This window comes from Salvia hispanica, chromosome 4, assembly GCF_023119035.1.
Source record: "Salvia hispanica cultivar TCC Black 2014 chromosome 4, UniMelb_Shisp_WGS_1.0, whole genome shotgun sequence".
Taxonomy (NCBI): Eukaryota; Viridiplantae; Streptophyta; class Magnoliopsida; order Lamiales; family Lamiaceae; genus Salvia; species Salvia hispanica.
In genome coordinates, this window is record NC_062968.1 from 19,261,164 (window position 1) to 19,281,346 (window position 20,183).

The 20,183-nt window shown below is 36.3% G+C and overlaps 3 protein-coding genes across 5 annotated transcripts; 2 read left to right on the forward strand and 1 right to left on the reverse strand.

Annotated features, from left to right (window-relative positions):
* Positions 1 to 689: 689 nt before the first annotated feature.
* LOC125185123 (TSET complex member tstD-like) lies at positions 690 to 3,360 on the forward strand. Of its 2 annotated transcripts, none has more exons than XM_048081617.1 (6): positions 690 to 858; positions 1,054 to 1,149; positions 1,573 to 1,686; positions 2,260 to 2,339; positions 2,627 to 2,751; positions 2,958 to 3,360. In XM_048081617.1, exons 2-6 carry the CDS (start codon positions 1,097 to 1,099, stop codon positions 3,027 to 3,029), a joined length of 444 nt encoding a protein of 147 aa, XP_047937574.1. In that variant the 5' UTR covers positions 690 to 858; positions 1,054 to 1,096; the 3' UTR covers positions 3,030 to 3,360. The 2 variants fall into 2 exon arrangements, with proteins under 2 accessions (XP_047937574.1, XP_047937575.1); XM_048081618.1 differs by having other exon boundaries at positions 1,593 to 1,686.
* Positions 3,361 to 5,551: 2,191 nt separating this feature from the next.
* Positions 5,552 to 17,343, forward strand: LOC125224522 (autophagy-related protein 2). 2 transcript variants are annotated; one of them, XM_048127932.1, is made up of 14 exons: positions 5,552 to 5,989; positions 6,258 to 7,294; positions 8,065 to 8,213; positions 9,782 to 9,969; positions 10,100 to 13,177; positions 13,257 to 13,369; positions 14,013 to 14,220; positions 14,431 to 14,544; positions 15,194 to 15,301; positions 15,381 to 15,513; positions 15,687 to 15,889; positions 16,129 to 16,325; positions 16,465 to 16,699; positions 17,058 to 17,343. In XM_048127932.1, exons 1-13 carry the CDS (start codon positions 5,786 to 5,788, stop codon positions 16,538 to 16,540), a joined length of 5,808 nt encoding a protein of 1,935 aa, XP_047983889.1. In that variant the 5' UTR covers positions 5,552 to 5,785; the 3' UTR covers positions 16,541 to 16,699; positions 17,058 to 17,343. The 2 variants fall into 2 exon arrangements, with proteins under 2 accessions (XP_047983889.1, XP_047983890.1); XM_048127933.1 differs by lacking the exons at positions 15,687 to 15,889; positions 16,465 to 16,699; positions 17,058 to 17,343 and having other exon boundaries at positions 16,129 to 16,295.
* Positions 17,344 to 17,631: 288 nt separating this feature from the next.
* On the reverse strand, positions 17,632 to 19,375 carry LOC125218117 (B3 domain-containing protein Os06g0194400-like). Its single transcript, XM_048119718.1, has 5 exons — positions 19,308 to 19,375; positions 19,057 to 19,219; positions 18,685 to 18,976; positions 18,246 to 18,411; positions 17,632 to 18,154 (listed from the first exon to the last, which is right to left on the reverse strand). Exons 2-5 carry the CDS (start codon positions 19,090 to 19,092, stop codon positions 18,148 to 18,150), a joined length of 501 nt encoding a protein of 166 aa, XP_047975675.1. The 5' UTR covers positions 19,093 to 19,219; positions 19,308 to 19,375; the 3' UTR covers positions 17,632 to 18,147.
* Positions 19,376 to 20,183: the final 808 nt, after the last annotated feature.

The window sequence follows — 20,183 nt, forward strand, 5'->3', positions numbered from 1 at the left end:
TAATTTTTCACGTGTAATTTTCATTTTTATTAATTAAATTGAAAAAGATAAAAAAAAAACTACCAAATTAGAGTTATGGATAAAAATTTCAATATAGTGTTTCAAAAATATCAACATAATGCTTTGAGAATGTTAACACATTGCTTATATTGACATTCTACATGTATTATATTGACATATTTTATATACTACTATGTTGACATTTGTGATGTACTAAAAAAATTAAATTTTTGAATTTTTTTCAAATTTTGACATCGGAATATATGGAAGTGCGATCTTGTTGAAATCCTTATGAAATTATCTTTAATTTGATATATGTTGTGCGAAAAAATAATTTAAATCGAGAAAGTTATATACGTTTTAAAGTGATGAGATATTTTTTCAAAAGTTAGTTACAACTAATTTGTTGTAAATTGACCTTAATACCCTATTAACGTTTTTTGTTGATCGTATTTATATTTGGATTAATGATCCAGGATTTTAGGCCCTTAATTTAAATATTTAATGACTACTATTATTTAATTTAGTTGTAGTTAGCAATTAAATATTGAGTTAACAATATAATACCTGAGCTAGTACTTTTATATATAAATGAGGGTGAAGTCTTTAATCTATGGTTTATTTATCAAATCGAAAGGATTTAAAAAAATTTGGAAAGAAAAGAATTGATAAAATAAATTAAGCTGTCCGAAGCTGAGTTCCCAACATACAGCCAACCCCCTTTGAGACGCCGGATCCAGTTTAATCTTCTTCGCCCCTCCCATCTCCATAAGCATTATATTCATCTTCTCTCGCACAAAATACAGGTTACCTCCATTTGTGAATTGTGCTGCTGTTCACAAATTTCGAGACCATACGGTAATGCCCGACTTGCATTGCTTTTTTCATTTTATTAATTAGGTGCTGCGGTAAGCAATCAAATTGCAATTTCATTGACAAGCAGAATTTAGCACTCTACATGTCACTATGAACTCAGATGCGTATTATTAATACGTACTATTTTTTATTCATGGTAATTTGAAATTAATCATTTGATCGTACATTTTCTCGTAGAAATTCGAAATTGCAGCTTGATCGGCAACCAGCAGAGAAGAAAATGTTGCTCGCCGTCCTGATCGCAAATTCAGAAGGCAATGTTCTTGTCGAACGGTACAAAAACCTATAATCTGGAGACTGGATACTTGTTTTCACTCGTATTTTCTGTTTGTTGAATGTTGATATGGCTTTTCTATAGTTCACTTTTCTGATTTTAGAATTTTTAGTTGTTTATGTTTTTGTGGATTTATTTTAGTCAGCAAGTTGCTTGAGTTATGGGATGTTGTAGACTAAAGATAATCCTGAATTAGCTAAAACTTGTCAAATGTTTTCAGACTTGACCTTTACTTGATCGGTTTTTGGCATTTTTTTTCAGAATCAATACAACTTTCATGTGTATGCTTTAAGTATAAGAAATTCAAAGAAATGGTTTTAGCTTCTTTTTTTAGTAAAAGTTTTTCATCATTAAAGGTTCATAGTTTTTATTGTTGCTCTTTGTTTTATGATGGCTTTATTTTGTTGCTGGATGATATGTAGTTTTAATGGTGTTCCAGCAGAGGAACGTTTACATTGGAGATCTTTCTTAGTGAAACTGGGAGTGGATAATCTTAGAGGTGTCAAGAATGAGGAGCTCCTAGTTGCTAATCACAAGTATGTATGGTTTTTATCATCTTTATCATTTTTCTTGTGAACTTTACCCCGTCGTGCACAGTGTATTATCAAACTTTACATCAGTAAATGCTAAAAATTTTGTAGATTTTTGACATGCACTTCCAATGTATGTTATTTAGTTGGCTTAGAGATTAACCTGAATTTGTATCTCGTGTTCCTGAAAGAACCTACCAGCATTCATGCATTAGCTCAGTGTATAGTTTATTGTTTTATGTTAAAACATCACACGGCGACTAACAAACCTGAAGTTCTGGTTTTGTTGTTGCAGAGAAGGAAAATGATGTCCATATGCTAGCATTTTCCTTAGTTTTATTGCTCTCTTAGTTATATTGTGCTTCATTTCCCCTCCAAAATTCAACTGGAGTTATTAGATAGTGAAGTTATTTTCGTGGAAAGGATGGATAAGCCTACTCCCCTAAGCTGAATAAGTATCTGTTTAGTCCACATCCTGTTGCGTTTGTAATTTAAGTAAGAGGCAATGTGCAGTATACATTACTTGGATATTACAACTATTTTTCTATTTGTATCATCTCCGAGTGTTCTGTTGTACAGGTCGGTGTATATTGTATACACAGTGCTTGGTGATGTCAGTATATTCATTGTTGGCAAGGATGAATATGACGAACTTGCCTGTAAGTAATTCACTCAGCTAGGCAAGGTTATATACAATGAATGTTCTATAAAGTGGCATGGCATTCTCTACGGAATACTTCAGATGCACCATTCTCCTTCTTATTCTATGATAAATATGCCCTAACTAAACAATTCCATTAAATATGTCTGCATCTACTTTTCTGGACGTGTCTTGTATTTTCATGACATTCGGTCCAATACATCCCACCACATAGAGTTTTCAGTGTGTCAGGTATATCCATTTCATGGTAATTCAATCTTGACATGGTATTTTTTCTTCTTCCAGTGTCAGAAGCTATCTTTGTTATAACGACAGCCCTGAAAGACGTATGTGGAAAGCCTCCAACTGAACGCCTTTTCCTTGACAAATATGGTAGAATATGCTTGTGCCTGGATGAGATTGTCTGGAAGGTGAGGTGATTTTACCTTTTTCTAGTTTACAACCATTTGTTACCCGATAATATTAGTTCCTTTCTAATAGAATTACTTGGAAATTTTTATTCTGGACTATTGTCAGTCACCTACGTAGTACTACCATACATATTTTTATTTTACCAAGTTATGAACCGAAAATTATCTGTGTTGCAAATATTCACGTAGACTTTCCTTTACTGAAGGGTCTGTTGGAGAACACGGACAAAGACAGAATCAAGAGACTTACACGGTTGAAACCACCAACTAACTTCTAATCAACAAACGACCTGCATTCTTTCCCCCAGTGCCCAAAGGAAAAGGCCTTCCTTCTTGCTACAATTCCTGCGGGAAAAATGCACTATCATTGGTTTGTCTCGTAATAATCTCTACATATTGTTTATTTGGCTGTATTCGCATGGTTGTAGCTGTTGTTGCATAATAGGAGTAGTTTCTTCTACTCTTGCTATACCTCTGATTTTGTTGAAACTTGCAAGTTTCTACAAAGAATTTATGGCATTTCAAGTGTTTGGGCTTGCTTTTGATTGCCTTGAGCCCTTGACATTGTTACATTTATCTTTTGGCAGCTGTGTTAGGCAGTCTACTCAATTTACTCTAAAACTATATTTTCGTATCAATTTGTATGCGTAGGCATGAACCACATTTTTATGATGACATGGCAAAAAATTTAGATGCTTGATAAAATTGTAATATATCGATTGCTCACTGCTCTTTCCCTCTAAACGTGTCCTGCATAATATTTACGAATATTTTGATTTAGAGTTCAAAAGATGAGTACCAGTCTAGGATAAATGACCTGATTGATTTGAAGCTATTCAATGCTTGAACAATTGTTTTAAATTAATTTCTAGTATTTTTTTAAATACGTTGTTTAGTGAATTCAGTATATTAGTTTTGAAATTTATAGTAATCTATTTTTAAAAAAAGGTCTACCTAGCCAATATTTCATACTACAATATTTCCAAGTTAGTTCCTTTTTTAATACTGTAATTCAGATATGCATCACTATTTTACTTAAATGTACTTTTTTAGTCTTTTAAAAATGGCGTGCTATATACTTCGATTAGGTATATAGTACTACTTGGATTAATACCGTATTATCCAAAATTTTGTAGTTTAAATTATCAAGTTTATATGGGTTATTTATACGCAAATATACTATTTTTTGTCATTTTCTGATTTTTCCAATAAAAATAAAATCACCTAAAATCACATATGAGAGTAAAAAATGACATGGCGATACGACGGGTAATTAAAATTACAAAGCCCTCGTTAAGTATTATTGTATTTTATGATTCAAATTTTCAAGTTGGTTCGATATGGGTAAACTTAGGCGGCGTATGTATTGCCAACTAACTTATTTTAGATTGACAGTTTCAACATTTTATGCCATTTGAATTAATAATCTTTTTTCTCCACGAAAAATCTGTCAATATTATGGTTTGCATGGGTTTAATAAAATAGTGTGTGAATGGATCCGACATCAATATATATAGTGATACAATTTTGAAGTTTGAAAAATAAACAATGACGAAAGTTAAGCATGTTTATTTTAGCAAATGGAGTTGTAATTTATTTTATATTGACATTTTAAATGTTATGTTTATCTTAAATCAACTATCTTTGTTCACGAAAAAATTTGTCACAAATGGAGTATTTATTTAGGTACTCGGTTGTCATAACTAGTAATCATGAGACTATCGGATTAATTTGTGGGATTATTTTAGTTGGAGGGGGGAGACTATTACTAATTATCATGAGACTATCTATCTAGAATTAAGTTGTGGGGGTTAATCTTATGAACCAAACATATTTAATCATGAGATTTAGTTTTGCTAACCGAGCACCCCCTTAGTAATAAAGCATGCATATCACCCCATTTATTTTGATAACCGATGAAATTTATTTTATGGAAGGAGGAAGTATCACTTTTTATGTTATGTCACTGATTACCTATGCCATAGCATTGCTTTTAACTACTGATTAATCAACTGCCCAAATTATTTTATCAAATTAATAACATTGTCATCAATAGTGACCAAAATCGTAACATGAAAGTGACCTAATAAATTATTGCGATGATGATAACCATTACTTACGAACTGAATTACGTGAGAATCTAGTTTGATATTTTGATGCTTGACATTAATAAAGTTCTTTTCATCAATAATATTTTTAATAGTTTGCCAAGAGCATCCCAACGATATTATAACTCCTGTAAGAAGCAATTTCAAAACTAAACAGTCTGTATTTCTCATTGCAGTGGAATCCATCACCATAAAATCAAATTAGAAAGGAAAATTGTCATAAATCACAATATTTGATTAAATGATGGTCATTCCAAATTTTTTAAAAGTAACTAATTAAATTATATTTTTTATACGTTTCTCAATTATCTCATGCAATTCAAACTTATCCACCATAATCCATAATATAGAATAATACTAAATTTATCCATAAGTCAATCAAAAATTATAATTTAAATAACAAATTTTATTAATATTTTAATTATATGAAACAATTGAGAAATATGTTAGCTATTTTTATAAGTTATGGAATTGAGCAGAAGTGATCTAAAAATTGTGATTTAAATAATAATTTTATGAATACTCCGGTATCAAATAAGTTAGAAATTGCGTTGAACTATTTTTTATACGTTTAAAATAAAAATCAGGTGAATATTAAATTACCGTTAGCCCTCGTTTTCCAATGAGATCACAATCTTAATCTTAAAGACAGAACATCACGACAAATCCAATCATTGATCTAAACACGACTCTCTAAAAGCAAAGTCGTCTCAATTCAATTTATCCCAATTCCAAACCCTAATTAGGAAAATACATGACAAAATCTCTAAACTTGGCTTTATTTTCTGATTTCGTTTGGATTGGATGGAGTTGCGCCTCCATCAATTCCAAGTTCACTGCATAGTGATTCAGTAACCTTATAAATTTGATTTATTTTTGTTGAGAACTATCTGGTCTGGGGGCAGTGTATATAGATTATATTGAAGATGTTTTCATGGAGTTTCTCGAAATCCGCCGAGGCTATGTTCTCGCGGTGGGCAGTAAAACGCGTTTGTAAATTTTTGTTGAAGAAGAAATTGGGGAAATTTATACTGGGAGATATTGATCTTGATCACCTTGATGTTCAGCTCGGTGCTGGCACAATTCAACTCTCCGACCTCGCGCTGAATGTTGATTACATAAACGACAAGGTAGCGTGCTACAATTTACTTTACTAGCTGCAATTTTTTTTCCAGCTTTGCTAATTGTCTGTTTGTGGAGCGGAATTCTCAATTTTGGAAGTGAATTACAATACTTTGCTAACGTAAATGTTGTGTGATTAAGCCTGAATTAGGTTTCTAAATTAAACTGTGAGCAATTTTTAGTCGATGGTTTTCCGGCTGTTAACTTCGATGGAACAGTTTTAACTTTAACCTGAATAATTATACTGTTCTCTGCTAACATTTTACTGTTTTTCAGTTTGGAACAGCAGCTGTTGTAGTGAAGGAGGGGTCTGTTGGGTCGTTAACTGTAACTATGCCTTGGAAGGAAGGTGGTTGCCGAGTTGAGGTGGACGAGCTTGAAGTTGTTATTGCTCCTCGCCACACAAAAGCTACCCAAGATGAATTTGAGACTTGCTCTCACAGCAAGAGTGGCAACGATAGTTCAAGCCATGGTCTCAGAAAACAAGACAATGAGACTCACAACAATGCAGTTGGAAGTGCTTCTGTTGAAGTTCATGAAGGAGTTAAAACTATCGCCAAAATGGTGAAGTGGTTGCTAACTAGCTTTCATGTCAAAATAAAGAAGCTAATTGTGGCATTTGATCCCCTTTTGGAAGACGGAAATGGTAAACTGTTGGACAGAATATTGGTGCTTCGGATTAGTGAACTCCAATGTGGAACTCATATTTCTGAGGATTCTTCTACCAATTTCACCAAAGCCCGCAATGTCCTTGGTATAAGCAGATTAACAAACTTTTTAGAATTCCAAGGAGCAGTTCTTGAATTACTTCCTGTGGATGGTCTTGATCATGAGTCTTCGCCTCAGTTTTTGGTTGATTCGATTATTGGCAACTGGTATTCTGGACATTGTACACCTGGAAACACAACTACTATAATTTCAGGAGAAATGGGTGGTTTCTGTGGTAGTTTAAAGTTAAGTTTACCTTGGAAAAATGGTTCATTGGACATTCGCAAAGTGGATGCCAACCTTCATATCGAACCTCTTGAATTAAGACTTGAACCTAGCTCCATCAGGTCCTTCATCTTTATGTGGAACCTACTTAAAGGTATAGGTGAGGAAAGGGAGGACCCAGGTCCTGGTGAATTATCAGACAACTTGTCATCCTCAAGCTCTGCCATGCATCCTTGTGGCAAGGGGTTACTTGGTAATGAAGTTCTTGTTGCCAACTTGACAGAGAAAGAAAACCTGCTATCAGATTCACATCTCATTTCTGATTGGGTGAGTAAAAGACAGAAAGACCCAAATGAAGAAGAACCAGACTTCGGGGCGAGGTTGGTTTTCTTTTAACTATCACAAATTTGTACTAAGCAAACAGTAAACTTACTCTTGCTGGACATTAATCTGTATGCATGCTACAGTGAGCACATTAACTCAAATAGAATAAAACTGATTGCTATTCTGTGACCAATAAGCCTCATCATGTATCACTAGTCACGGAATTTGTTTGGGAGATGCAATTAGTTGGTCGACGTCAATCTCACTATGTCACTTTTTAGCTGTAGAAATTTGAACCCTTCCTGCAGTACATAGTTTTGATGACTGAAAGCAATTCTGGCTCATGATAGATATGCTGTTGTGATTATAAGTTTTAATTTGCTATTTCTTTATTGTTGTTGAGTCGTATTTTAATTAGTCGAGTCTTTTATTTTGTTTTTATGAATCTATGATATTAAGTTGTTGGCTTATATCATTGTCGAGTTCAAGTCAATCCCGTAAGTACACGGGCCTAAGGTTTCATTAGGGCTTAGTCAGTTTATTATTTATATGGCCGTTGTTTCCTATGTTTCATCATTCAGAATACAAATTAGAGTTCAGCAAATGTAGTGTGGCCTCTTCGGAGTAGAGTTTGTTTCATTTTTTTTTTTCTGTTCTTTCATTATTCTCTTGTTAGTTTCATCTCCTCAATTGCCCTAACTCTATCGTCTTATTCGTGCGGATATGAAAGTTTCTCCTCCTTATTTATACTTCGATTTTCACCTCTCCAGTTGATCAGAATCTGTTCTGAACTCTTCCCTGTTGGTTTTGATTTATATCTTGGCAGCGTTGATCAATTTTTTGAGTGCATTGATGGACTAAGAAATTCACACTCAGCTTTAGGGAACAGTGGCATGTGGAATTGGACTTGCTCTGTTTTTAGTGCAATTACTGCAGCATCCAACCTTGCTTCTGGATCTTTACATGTTCCTCCTGGTAAGTCCTTACAGTGTATAGTCTCAAACACAAATTTATGCTATAGCAGTTCAGTATGGTACTACAGAATTTGTAAGCTATTTCTTTCTCTTACCTTTTCTTTTGACTTTGCTCAATGCTTGTGTTATTTAATTATTAAACTATTGAATACGTGAATACGTCAGTGTCTTCGCAGATTCATGTTATTGACTTGTTCACTAAAATTATGACACCATTAACTGGATCTAGGAAAACTTGAAGTTCCTATCTAAATCATTTGACATTACAATCATTCGGCAAGATCATTAACAAGTTTACCTTTTCTTGAGCTAGGAAACTAACTTCATGAGCAAATGTCCTATCAACTAGTAGTTCATGAGCAAACACATGGCTAACTTCTACTGCACAAATGTTAAATATAGGAATGCGACATTTGTTGAATTTGGAACTGTCAAAAGTTTCAATTCAGTAGAATTATTATGGTGTGTGGGGGGTTGTTAAGTGCTGGTAAAATGAGAAGAGAAAAGACGCCACTCAAGTTAGTTAGTTAACTTAACTGACTCACTACATAAACATATTAATCTTCAAAAAATAAAATAAAATTCCAATAGCTGTAAGAAACGTTCTGGAGTTTTTGATGGTTTTTCTGTATTGATGTTACTATGTATCCTTGGGTCGCTGGTTTGAATCCAGCAGGATAGACCAATTGATAGAGTTAAGATGATTGCGACGAATGAAAAATGATAAACAGAGAAGAGATTTATTGAATTAATGACAGCGCTCTGCAGCGAGAACGAGACCCTAGAGCAGAAGCTGTCCTTATCCTTAAAAAGTACTGCAACGATAATGATATTAACCCTGACTCACTAGCAACTATTTAAAGACCTAAAGAAACTTGAGGGCCATGTAAATAGCTTGGTGCCCATACAAAAGCCTGATGAATAAATTTATTCCAGCCCTAAATATCTTTACCCTAAATAACTAAACAGATTATAGATATAGAAGATAACTAACTAAATAATGATCTGTTTCAGTCTATGCAAATGAAGCTTGGTTCCTGATTTTATTTGTGGGGTAGGGAGGTAAAGGTTTATGTTGTAGACTTGTTTCTCTGTTTATTCTGCTCTCCTTAAAATCCACCAACCATGAAAATTTTAAGGAATTATTTGTAAACTAACAAGGAACGAAGTAGGAGTCATGAAGCTTTCACTAATCTCCTTGAGGTCAAACTCTCTGGACTCACCTATCATGGTTTGCAGTTACAGGTTGTGTTAGAAATCTATTATTGAAACTTCACATATTTGCCCCCAATATTTACTTGCCTAATTTGCTGTATCATAACAAATCATCTTGCAGCACAGCTTGGAAGGCTTCTAAAAAAGTAAAAACTAATTCTCGATTGTCATGCATCATTGATGTTCATTTTTTTCGTGATGTCTTTTTTATTTGAGTATATGTTATCTGTGAAAGGTATCCCCTCTCTTTGTGTCAATGTTGAAAACATTTTTACCTTCATTAGCTCTGCTGCTGCATCACCATATCACTTTCAACTGTGGAACTGATATTGCTTTATACCGACTTGGGTGCAGAGCAGCAGCTTGTTGAAACTAACTTCAGTGCATCTGTAGAAAAAGTATCTCTCCTTTTGTCTTTCATTGATGAAGATGAGAAACAGTCCCCCAAAATGAATGCTGATATGGTCAATACTGCTAATCATCATCATCATCATCATCATCATCTGTGTGCACAGTTTGTAGACCTAGATCTTGTACTGCAGGTAACTACAATACTATTTCTTATTTATTTATCACAACCATTTCATGTCATCTTTACCTAGTAACCGTATTATTCTCTCTCAGTGTTATGTCTAGTTTACTCCATTAACATTCAAAACCGTGCAAGTTCAGGTACATCCTCGTGAAATGAACTTTGAACTAACCGTGCAACGTATCCAATTAGTCGATCATTTTTCCTCTATGAATGGATTGGTGGATTACAAAACTCACGGTCAACATGAAAACTTTGATAGTGAGACAAGCTTGATCCAAAAAATGCAAGAGGGTGTCCAAAGTGCTATTCGGACTGTTCGAGAATCCACAAAAGATGTTGAAGTTTCACTGAGCATGCAGGATGGCATTGGATGTCGGCACATGAAGAAAGGCAAAGATATTTGTCGAGATTATGCCAATGTAACTTTGCTCAGAACTTCAGGTGTCAGCAGCTGTCATGTCAGTGTAAACCTGGCTTCATCTGGCAGCTCATCAATGGGACCTACATCTTTTACTTTAAAGCTGCCACCTTTTGTTTGTTGGATGAACTTTGATCTTATTACTACAGTGGTAGAATTTCTGCGAGAGATGTCAAATTGTGTTGGAACAACTAACCTGGGGAATGGTTTTACCCCGGAACCAGAAAGTAAGGAATATGGATTTTCACATCCACGGTCTACCAATGTGTCAACCAGAAAGTTTCTGGAGGGAAATATATTCCTCCCAAATGCTAGGATAATACTGTGTATCCCTTTGAAGAACCGTGAATATTATTCCAGCTACTCTTCTTGCAATCAGTTTATTGCTTTTGACTTGGTCTCACCAACAATGAGAGGGAGAGATGATAGATCCACCAGGCTGACTCCTGTTGCTAGTTTGGACAAGAGACCGACTATGACCACATCATGCTCCTTGAATTTAAATATGGGTGACTTTTATCTTTTTTACATCAGCTCAGCTTATATGAAGAAGTTTGATGAAAGTGAGACCTACGAGAGGCTGGAAGCTGGCTTTTCAGCTGAAAAGATTTTTTCTGTTGTTAATGGAACTGGTCATCTGTCTGTTATTAGTATGTTTTGGCAGGAGGGTCCTGTGACTGGTCCTTGGATCGCCAAAAAAGCGAAGCTTTTGGCTTCTTCTGAGTATGGTAAGAGACAAGATAAGGTTGTTGGGAAGGATTCTGATTTTGCTTCAGTTACAACTGTTAGAGACAGCAATGGGTTTGATACTCATACTCGGCAAGAGATGTTAGCAAGCTCTGCATTTTTCTTGCATGGAAAATTACCTACTGCAACAATCCACCTAGACGAAAGAAAGTATGAGAACATATCTGGCCTCCTAAATCAGATTGCCGACCATTTTGCTTTTGTCACCACCGAATCAGTTAGTAATATGGAAGAGCATTCTGCGCTGCAAACATCATTTCTATTTGAATGTGAGTCTCTGAATATTTTTCTTGCAGTTGAACCTGTGGGGAACGTTAAGTGTTCTATACGCTCAGAACTTCCAAGTTCTTGGTCTGGTCTAACTCTCAAGGTGGACAAGTTTGAGTTACTTTCTGTATCTAATATTGGTGGAATAAACCATGCCAATTTCCTATGGGTGTCCCATGGTAAGGGCAGTTTGTGGGGTTCTACTGAAGGTCTTAATCGGGAGTTTCTTTTGATATCATGCAGTGATTCGACAATGGGCCGTGGTGATGGAGAAGGTTCAAACGTGTTATCCTCTAGGTATTCTGGTTCTGACATTATCAACTTTTCGGACCCAGAAAGCAACCATATTTTTACTTCAATTGCTATTAGATGTGCCACTATTGTTGCAATTGGGGGTCGCCTAGATTGGTTTAATACGATAATATCCTTTTTCATCCTACCATCTTCTGAATCTCAACAAGCAGATGATAATTGTCAGGAGAAGACTCGTGGATCTTCATTCATTCTTAATATGGTAGATATTGGCCTGAGTTATGAGCCATACATTGAAAAATTGACAGAAGATCAGGGTACAGACCTCAAATCTTCTGATTTCAAGGCCAACGAATATGGGGATGAGATGTATGTTGCTTGTCTTCTTGCTGCCTCTTCCTTGAAACTTTCAAATACGACTGTGTCTGATTCCGCAGAAAGGGACTACAAAATTAGACTCCAAGATCTAGGTTTCCTTATATGCATGGTACCTGAATATGGGTTAGGTGGCTGTACTAACAGTGTAGAGCAACTTAACAATCTTGGTTATGTGAAAGTTGCCCAAGAGGCAAATGTTGAAGCACTCTTTAGGACGAACTGTGAGAATGGCCATACATGGGAATTAGAATGTGCAGAGTCGCACATAATGTTAAGTACATGCCATGATACGACTTCTGGATTGATTAGATTGGCTGCTCAACTGCAAAAGCTTTTTGCTCCTGATATGCAAGATTATGTTGTGCACTTGGAGAATAGGTGGAATAATGTGCAGCAGGCTCATGAAGTCACTGATAAAATGGCATTTGGTGGTGAGTTCACTCCACTTCACCAATCAGAAGGTTCAAGTCAAGACAAGAAGTTCAAGATGGTCAATATAATGGATGAGATATGTGAAGATGTCTTTCAGCTGGATAGCAACTCTGCTGGCCAAGCTAAAAATTTAAATTCTCATCTTTGCTCTGTGCTTGATGATACTTCTCTTGTAGCCAGTGGGGCTTCGTCATCGGGAGAAAAGGCTCCTGAGTTTATAGAAGAATATTTCCTGTCAGATCTTCGCCCCCTTTCTGTACTTTCTTCAGGAAGTCAGTCATCTGAATTTTATGGTTTCAACAATGTTGTTGAAGATGATCTGAAAGGTAATGATGGATGGTATGGGAGCACCCCATTAAGAATACTAGAAAATCATGCTTCAAAAGTGGAGAAGCCTGATATGCGGAAACCTGTGGACTCTGAAATTTCTACAAATGATCATGAACATGTTAATGGTGTGATAGCTGAGGGTCGCATAGTTCTTAAGAACATAAATGTCAGTTGGAGAATGTACGCTGGTTCTGACTGGGCCAACTTTCACAGTACTTCTCCAACTTTTGCTAGTGCAAGGGATGTGACTACTTGTTTAGAACTTGCATTGTCTGGAATATGTATCGAGTATGATGTTTACCCTGATGGTGAAATATCCGCATCTACGCTTTCTCTCACCATCAGGGATTTCTGCCTCTATGACAGAAGTAATGATGCACCATGGAAGCTGGTACTGCTTAACTATCTTTGTGTCCACTTGTTGAATTTTGTAATGTTTCATTCTCTGATTAGTGCTGTTTTTGGTTAAGGTGCTTGGGAATTATCAGTCAAAAAAGCATCCAAGAAAGTCCTCTTCAAAAGCTGTGAAGCTGAATTTAGAAGCTGTTAGACCAGACCCTTCAATCCATATAGAAGAAAATCGGTGTGCTATTTGTTTTAGCTTCTCTATTTTAGCCATTTTTGGGCATTTGAAAAAACTGTGCTGTTGCTTTAAAACATCTGATTAATTTTTATTTCAGTTGGATTTTTGGATGACATATTAAGAGCCCATTTAGTAAATATAGACAATGACTTGTTAGGGTGGCAATGTCATTGAGATATGGGTAACCAACAGTTCTTAGGGTTTTATATAGAAGAATGAAGAAGAAAGTGAAATGAGGACAACATGTTATCTTCCACCAATTTTAAGATATATTATTGGCTCCTTTTTTTGGGTGGGAGTTGGGGGGGGGGGGGACTTGGCCCTTCCTCTCATTTATGACCTTTCTATAGCACAATTTTCCTAGAATTTAGGGATTTATTGTGACTTCACCATGTATGATTTTCGAGCTTTTCAGCCCATCAAGAACTTTTAATCATCTTGCCCATTCTTCCAATTCCTTGTTTCTATCATTTTCATAAGCATAGATTTGCCTGAAATTGAGATTGTAGTGAACTTTGGATTTCTTACTTAAATGGCCTCTACAAGATTTTGTACGGAATTAGCATCAGTAGGTTGACCGTTCCCTTCATTATAAGTATACGAAACTTTTGATTTTCTAATTCTTATTGCATTTCTTTTCCAGGTTACGCATTGCTTTCCTTCCTCTGCTTTTGCATCTTCATCAGCGCCAACTTGAATTTTTCATAAGCTTCTTTGGAGGAAAAAACTCACCTGCTGAATCCTCTTCTTGTACCCCTGCGGATAAAAGTAATTCGGGAGATTTAGTTGAGAAGAGTGACAACGTGGAGGGTCGTGGCATCAGTGAAGAGGCATTTCTTCCTTACTTCCAGGTAAGTTTGAGCCTAACTTTTAGATGGGCCTAACTTGAATCATGGTTTGTGTGATATGAAGACCATAAGTGTTTAAGACAGACACGTCTGTCTAGCATCCCCTTTGCCTGCAATGATGCTCGATTCCAAATACTTCACTTTTTTTCTTTCTTTTCACTGTTCCCTCCTTCATCTAGGCTGGATCTCTCATCTATATATGCTTTCTTACAGAAATTTGACATATGGCCTATGCTCGTTCGAGTTGATTACATTCCTAGCCATGTCGACTTAACAGCTCTAAGGGGCGGCAAGTATGTTGAACTTGTCAACCTCTTACCTTGGAAGGTGACTTGTTGTTTTATTATTTCTTTATCTGTTTCTATTGACTTTTGCAGCCCAGCCAGGTTATATTATAATCATGTGAATTTCACATGATAAAGTAAATAAACCTAATTAATGGGCACTGGCAGTGTAAACTGTAAACCCTGGATGGAGGAATTTTAATGGACTTGTTATTTGGTGAAAATATTCATATGCAAATTGATGCTTTTGTTACTTGATCCACTTACACAGATCTGTTATGGCCTGGTATGCGTATCTGCCTGATAGATATGCATCTTCGAATATATCAGCATGGCATTCTGCTTCTTATCAGAGAAGTTTAAAGATGCCTTATGTCGCGCCTTCCAGGCTTAAAAAATAAAGTCCATGCTCAGTTGCTGTCCTAACAACCTGGTTTATCTTAGTAAAACAATTCGTTCTGTTGAGAATTTTCCTGGGTAACAATATGATCTGAATGCACCTGCTGCTTTTGGCTTTCTGGTGTTTCATCATGAATTTTCTACCACTCATGGTACTTTAGCTGCGTCATTCGTCATGTCGTAATGAAAAAGTTAATGTGCTTCCATCTGAATTAAAGCTTATAATGCAGGGGAGTTATTGCATGTCCATGTTACATACTACTAGTTTTGTATACTAATGACTTCTGATGCAGGCTGTGGAGTTACAACTCAAACATGTGCAAGGAATTGGCCTCTACGGCTGGAGCAGTGTTTGCGAAACAATATTGGGAGAGTGGCTGGAAGACATTTCTCAGAACCAGGTCAGTTAAATCTGACTTAATATTCACGAATTTTGATATTCATGAATGTATGAATTTTACTAAATTGCATGTTCTGTAGGTTCATAAACTGCTGAAAGGCCTTCCTCCCATTAAGTCACTGCTTGCTGTGAGCTCTGGAGCTGCAAAGTTGGTATCTCTGCCTGTGAAGAGCTATAAAACGGATCATAGGTTACTCAAAGGAATGCAAAGAGGTAAACTATCTTAATAGACATCTCTCATCTATTCATATGATGTGAGTTCTATAAAGTCACTGCTTGCTTTCTTGTTCTGCTGAAGATACAATTCTTTCTAGCAGGCAATGTTCTTCATTTTGTTGTCTGAATGAGGATATGATATTTAAGTGTGTAATGAATGGTTCTCATAGGCACTGTTGCATTCCTCAAAAGCATTTCGCTTGAAGCCATTGGTCTGGGAGTACATTTGGCTGGTGGAGCTCATAATATCCTTCTCCAAGCAGAGTATATTCTGGCGAATATTCCACCCTCTGTGCCATGGCCGCTCGAAAGCGAAGCAGGTAACAGTGTGAACTCAAATCAGCCAAATGATGCTCATCAAGGAATTCAACAGGTCAAGTATCCTATCAAACACTGGTTGATCATTATGGTTCTTTTTTACTTTGTTTTTTAACTATCAAATTTTTAATTCCTGATTGGTGACCATTCATTGGGAAAGAGAAGTGTTTTGGCGACTTCCCATCCATATTAGCTTGAAAAGAATAACTTCTATCATCTTTTTCCGCAACTTCTCTTTAGCCAGCATTATTCTACATTGTTGTTGCAAATAAGGACATAAATTTCTCTTGACAGGCCTACCAGAGTATTAGTGACGGCTTAGGAAGATCAGCCTCTGCCTTAGTACAAAGCCCCCTAAAAAAGTACCAGCGGGGTGCTAGTATGGGATCTACTTTGGCAACTGCTGTGCAATCTGCTCCAGCTGCTGCAATAGCTCCTGCTTCTGCTGCAGCACGCGCAGTTCACTGTGCTCTTCTTGGCTTCAGGAATAGGTTCTGCTACTTCATGTCGTACTCTTTTATGTTTTATTTCCGTGCCTCACTACTCATCTTCAGCTTCCATGTTCATATGTTGCATATTGCTGCTCCTTGTTAGATTCATAACACTAGTAGTTTTTGTATTGCTTGGCAGCCTTGATCCGGAGCACAAAAAAGAGTCTCTGGAGAAATACTTGGGCAAAACCCCACCTCACGAATCTAAGCAGTAGGTGTTGCATAGAAGCACGCATTATGTCATCAGCAACACTGAAGATAATTTTATGGGTTTGCCCAATGTGGAAGCTGTTGAAAAACAAAAGTTGATGGTGAAAATGCAAGGTTACAGATATCAGAGGTGGTCAGAAATTCAGCCTCCATCTGGTGTTGAGGTAAACTCCATTTGAAACATATGATATGATATGTTTATGTGTGTTTTGCTTGTGTAAACTGAACTAAGTTAAGAGGTTTGTCAAACTGGTCCATAGGAATTACGTCTTTTGTGCTCCAAATGATTCTATCGTTGCTCTCAAATTTAACGTTCCTTAGAGTTGCCTTTGCTAATTACCTCTGGATGAACTGAGAGTCGATAGTAAATTTCCTCTAACAATCTTGAGTTACTTTTCAGACTCACAGCACGGCATCTTATTGTTGTTTCTGACTTTTCACCAAAAGACATTCCTAGCACATAATTGCATTTACAATATCATTCTTGTAGGTGTGCTTGTAAATCTTGTTGCTTCATTGCAGGTTACCGGTGTGTATAGATCATTCACAATGGGTGACTCCATTGGAGGGGCGTTTTCTTTGGTCAGACTTGTGAGGAGAGATTGTGTAAAAAATTTAGTGTAAAATAGTGTAAATAAGTGATGATATTAAGTTTGGATACATCAATCCCCAACCTTTTAATTAGGGGTCATGGTTTGATTGACAGCTTCAAGTGTAATTATGATTTTGTTTGCTCTGATTCTTTTTGGATGTAAATATACAATGAATGTTGGAAGTGGGAAGTAATTCGTTTTCTTTGATTTTGTAATATATGCATTTATCTATTCAGCTTCACCAGTTATTCTCTTAATAGTAGTAATATATAGACAAGAAATAACCAATCTTCTACTGGTAACTGTGAGGACCAATGGACTTGCTACCTTTGATCGTTACAAAGGGCGATGCTACTACATTGAACCTGTTCGTGCAGGAATAAAATCAATATACTTACGCTTTAGAGTTCGGACCTTTTTGAAGAAGGATTTGTTATCAAGAATCTGAAGTAGTTTACAAATCAACTGACATGCATAACTAAGGGAAAACAACAAACAAAGCAGAGAAAACATTTGCAGTATTTCTTGAAAATACAACAATCACCTATGCTTCTTTTAGGCATGTATAAGAATCTTTTCTTTTCAAGGCGCCTACATAATTTGTATGTAAATAATATCACTGCTAAGCCATAGCCCCACATCAAAGCAGATCACAAGGGCAAACTAAATAAAAATGGAAATAAATTAAGCACCCAACACAAATTTCAAATGACAAGTCAAGATCTGCCTTTGTATTTAGTTTCTCTTTACTTTGGATGCAGACGTCAGTATATATTCAAGGTCTTTTGTCAAAGTTTCTACATTTCCACAATTTCGTTGAATATTTGCATCTTCCCCTCACCATCTCCGCGTTGTAAATCAAAGTTTGAAGCATCTATATGTAATGTCCGGGATCCACTCAAAAACTCGTACCGCCTACAACCAACCTCGAGACTTTGCACAGCTATCTACATGTGACGCCCTCATGAGCATGATCACATAAATAAGATGTCTCGGGATAGCAGAGGTCATTCGTGATTTCAGGACCTACAAATAACACTTCCCAGGTCAGTTATGTTTTCCAAAGATCTCAACCATTTTCCAACCATTTCCGAGCAAAAAAATACGAAGTTTGAACCTTTTTGAACCATTTCCGAGCAAAAAAGGGTTGCTGCTACAATCTGGAACAGGACTAGGGATTGAGTTTTCGCCTTTGAAGTTCTCTACTGGAGCAGCAATGACACGCTGATAAGGCACCCCGTACTTAGGCTTCCTCCCCCTCCTCTTCTTTGTCTTCACGAGATCTTCTCTCAAAAGTATGCCACAACAACACAATATATAAGGACCCGTTCGATAAAAATGATGCAACTGTGTGTGCCTGTGTGTGCAGTGCCTGTGTGTGCAGTGTTTGTGCACTACGTTTATGTAGTGCATGAATGTGCATAATCTTATAACTATTTCAAAGTCTAATTATTTAATTTTGATATGGAATTTAGACTGTGGAATTGTGATGAATTGGAATTGTAATTCAATTCTATAATGCGTTGTAGAATAGTAGAAGAAAAGAGGTATCTAACCACTGCTGCTTCCTTCCATATCCATGAGACAGAGTGCTGCACTCAAAACATCCTCATCGACATGGTGTACTCTCACAATGTGTACCTTAAATTCGTGAGGCGCAGTCATATGGAAAAACAATATATCTCCTATCTTCAACTTGTGCGCTTCGGAAAAGCCCATCCATCCAGCGCTCAAGCCGAGGCTCTTGTAAATGTAAGTTGTCATGTACTCAGTTCCCAATTCATCCACCAACACAATCGATGTGTTATTTTTGGGCAAATATTTTCTGCAAAAATCTCTTGGTGGATGCTGTCGTAATAAGAAAAAATGTTAGGCCACCAATGCAATGTTTCCAACATGTTACATAAACAGGATGGAGTAATATTTACCAGCCAAAATCCGCCTTTAACATTTGATTTGAGCATATGCTTCACAAAATGAGGCAGTTCGTTTTCCAAACGTTCATGTACTCTTTCTGCTCGCTCCACTACGGAATACTGAGTTTCGAGGTCATCATATAGGTCGCCAAACGTGCTCCTCTTTTTTGCAATGCTGCTTTACATTCACAGTACACAAATCAGCATTTCTTTCACTTTCAAGCAAATAAACATGAAGATTGGACAAGAAATAGATACTTCACCTTTTTGATTTTTTGGGACTATCTGATGCCTGTTTGGAAATTTAGAAATTATCATCAGCTCATCATTTACCATTGAAAGAAACAGAAACATTTTTTATATATGCTTGTTCATGTACCCCCTTTGCTTTTCTTTTGATTTACGGGTTAATATCTATCATCATCTTTGTGCGCTCACCATTGCACAAAGTTGTGCAATCATCGTTGCACAAAGTTGTCACATATTAGCACAAAGTTGTCAACTATTTATGTTTTAGTATAGTAAGCGGTAATAGTTATTTAAATCATGAAAGTCGTCTAGCATTAAATGATTTTTGCTTTCTTACGAGTACATCGGCCAACTAGCAAAATCCGACCTGGCAAAATAAATACATACTAACCGATTATGGAATGTATGCTGGGTTACACGAATAAATAACGCATTTACACAGCTAAAACATGAAATGAGTTTGAGCCCACTCAGCGTTTCAAGATTCGATAAAACGCTTAAATGCTTCAAATCGCCGATTACCCTCAGACCTCCATAAACTGAAGACCCCTTATGGCATCACAACAAATTGGCATATAAGGCAAAAAAAGAGGGGGGCGGGGCGGGGGGGGGGGGAAGAGAAAAAAACTCAATAGCATTAATTGGAATAAGATTTAACAAAGACAATTCAACATAAATCTGCACAAAAATCCACAAGCAACAAAACATAAAGGTGTGTATAGATATAGATCCAAGCATAAATCACATATAATTAACCAAAGGAAATCATAAATTCTTACTTGTATATCTTTAGATCTGAGCTTTCTTGAATAGTAATGAATAACTACATAATAGAGAAAATCGAGATTGAGAAGAGAAATACTTGTCACACAAGGCTGGGGTGAGTAGAA

Excerpts from the sequence above, each read along its gene's own strand:
- LOC125185123 (XM_048081617.1), top strand. The coding sequence starts at position 1,097 with ATGTTGCTCGCCGTCCTGATCGCAAATTCAGAAGGCAATGTTCTTGTC. Across the intron at positions 2,340-2,626 it reads TGAATATGACGAACTTGCCT|TGTCAGAAGCTATCTTTGTT; the intron begins GTAAGTAATTCA and ends TTCTTCTTCCAG. Across the intron at positions 2,752-2,957 it reads TGGATGAGATTGTCTGGAAG|GGTCTGTTGGAGAACACGGA; the intron begins GTGAGGTGATTT and ends CCTTTACTGAAG.
- LOC125224522 (XM_048127932.1), top strand. The coding sequence starts at position 5,786 with ATGTTTTCATGGAGTTTCTCGAAATCCGCCGAGGCTATGTTCTCGCGG. Across the intron at positions 14,545-15,193 it reads TCAACCTCTTACCTTGGAAG|GCTGTGGAGTTACAACTCAA; the intron begins GTGACTTGTTGT and ends CTTCTGATGCAG. Across the intron at positions 15,302-15,380 it reads AAGACATTTCTCAGAACCAG|GTTCATAAACTGCTGAAAGG; the intron begins GTCAGTTAAATC and ends CATGTTCTGTAG.
- LOC125218117 (XM_048119718.1), bottom strand. The coding sequence starts at position 19,092 with ATGCTCAAATCAAATGTTAAAGGCGGATTTTGGCTG. Across the intron at positions 18,977-19,056 it reads TTAAAGGCGGATTTTGGCTG|CATCCACCAAGAGATTTTTG; the intron begins GTAAATATTACT and ends TTATTACGACAG. Across the intron at positions 18,412-18,684 it reads TATGGAAGGAAGCAGCAGTG|ATCTCGTGAAGACAAAGAAG; the intron begins GTTAGATACCTC and ends TTTTGAGAGAAG.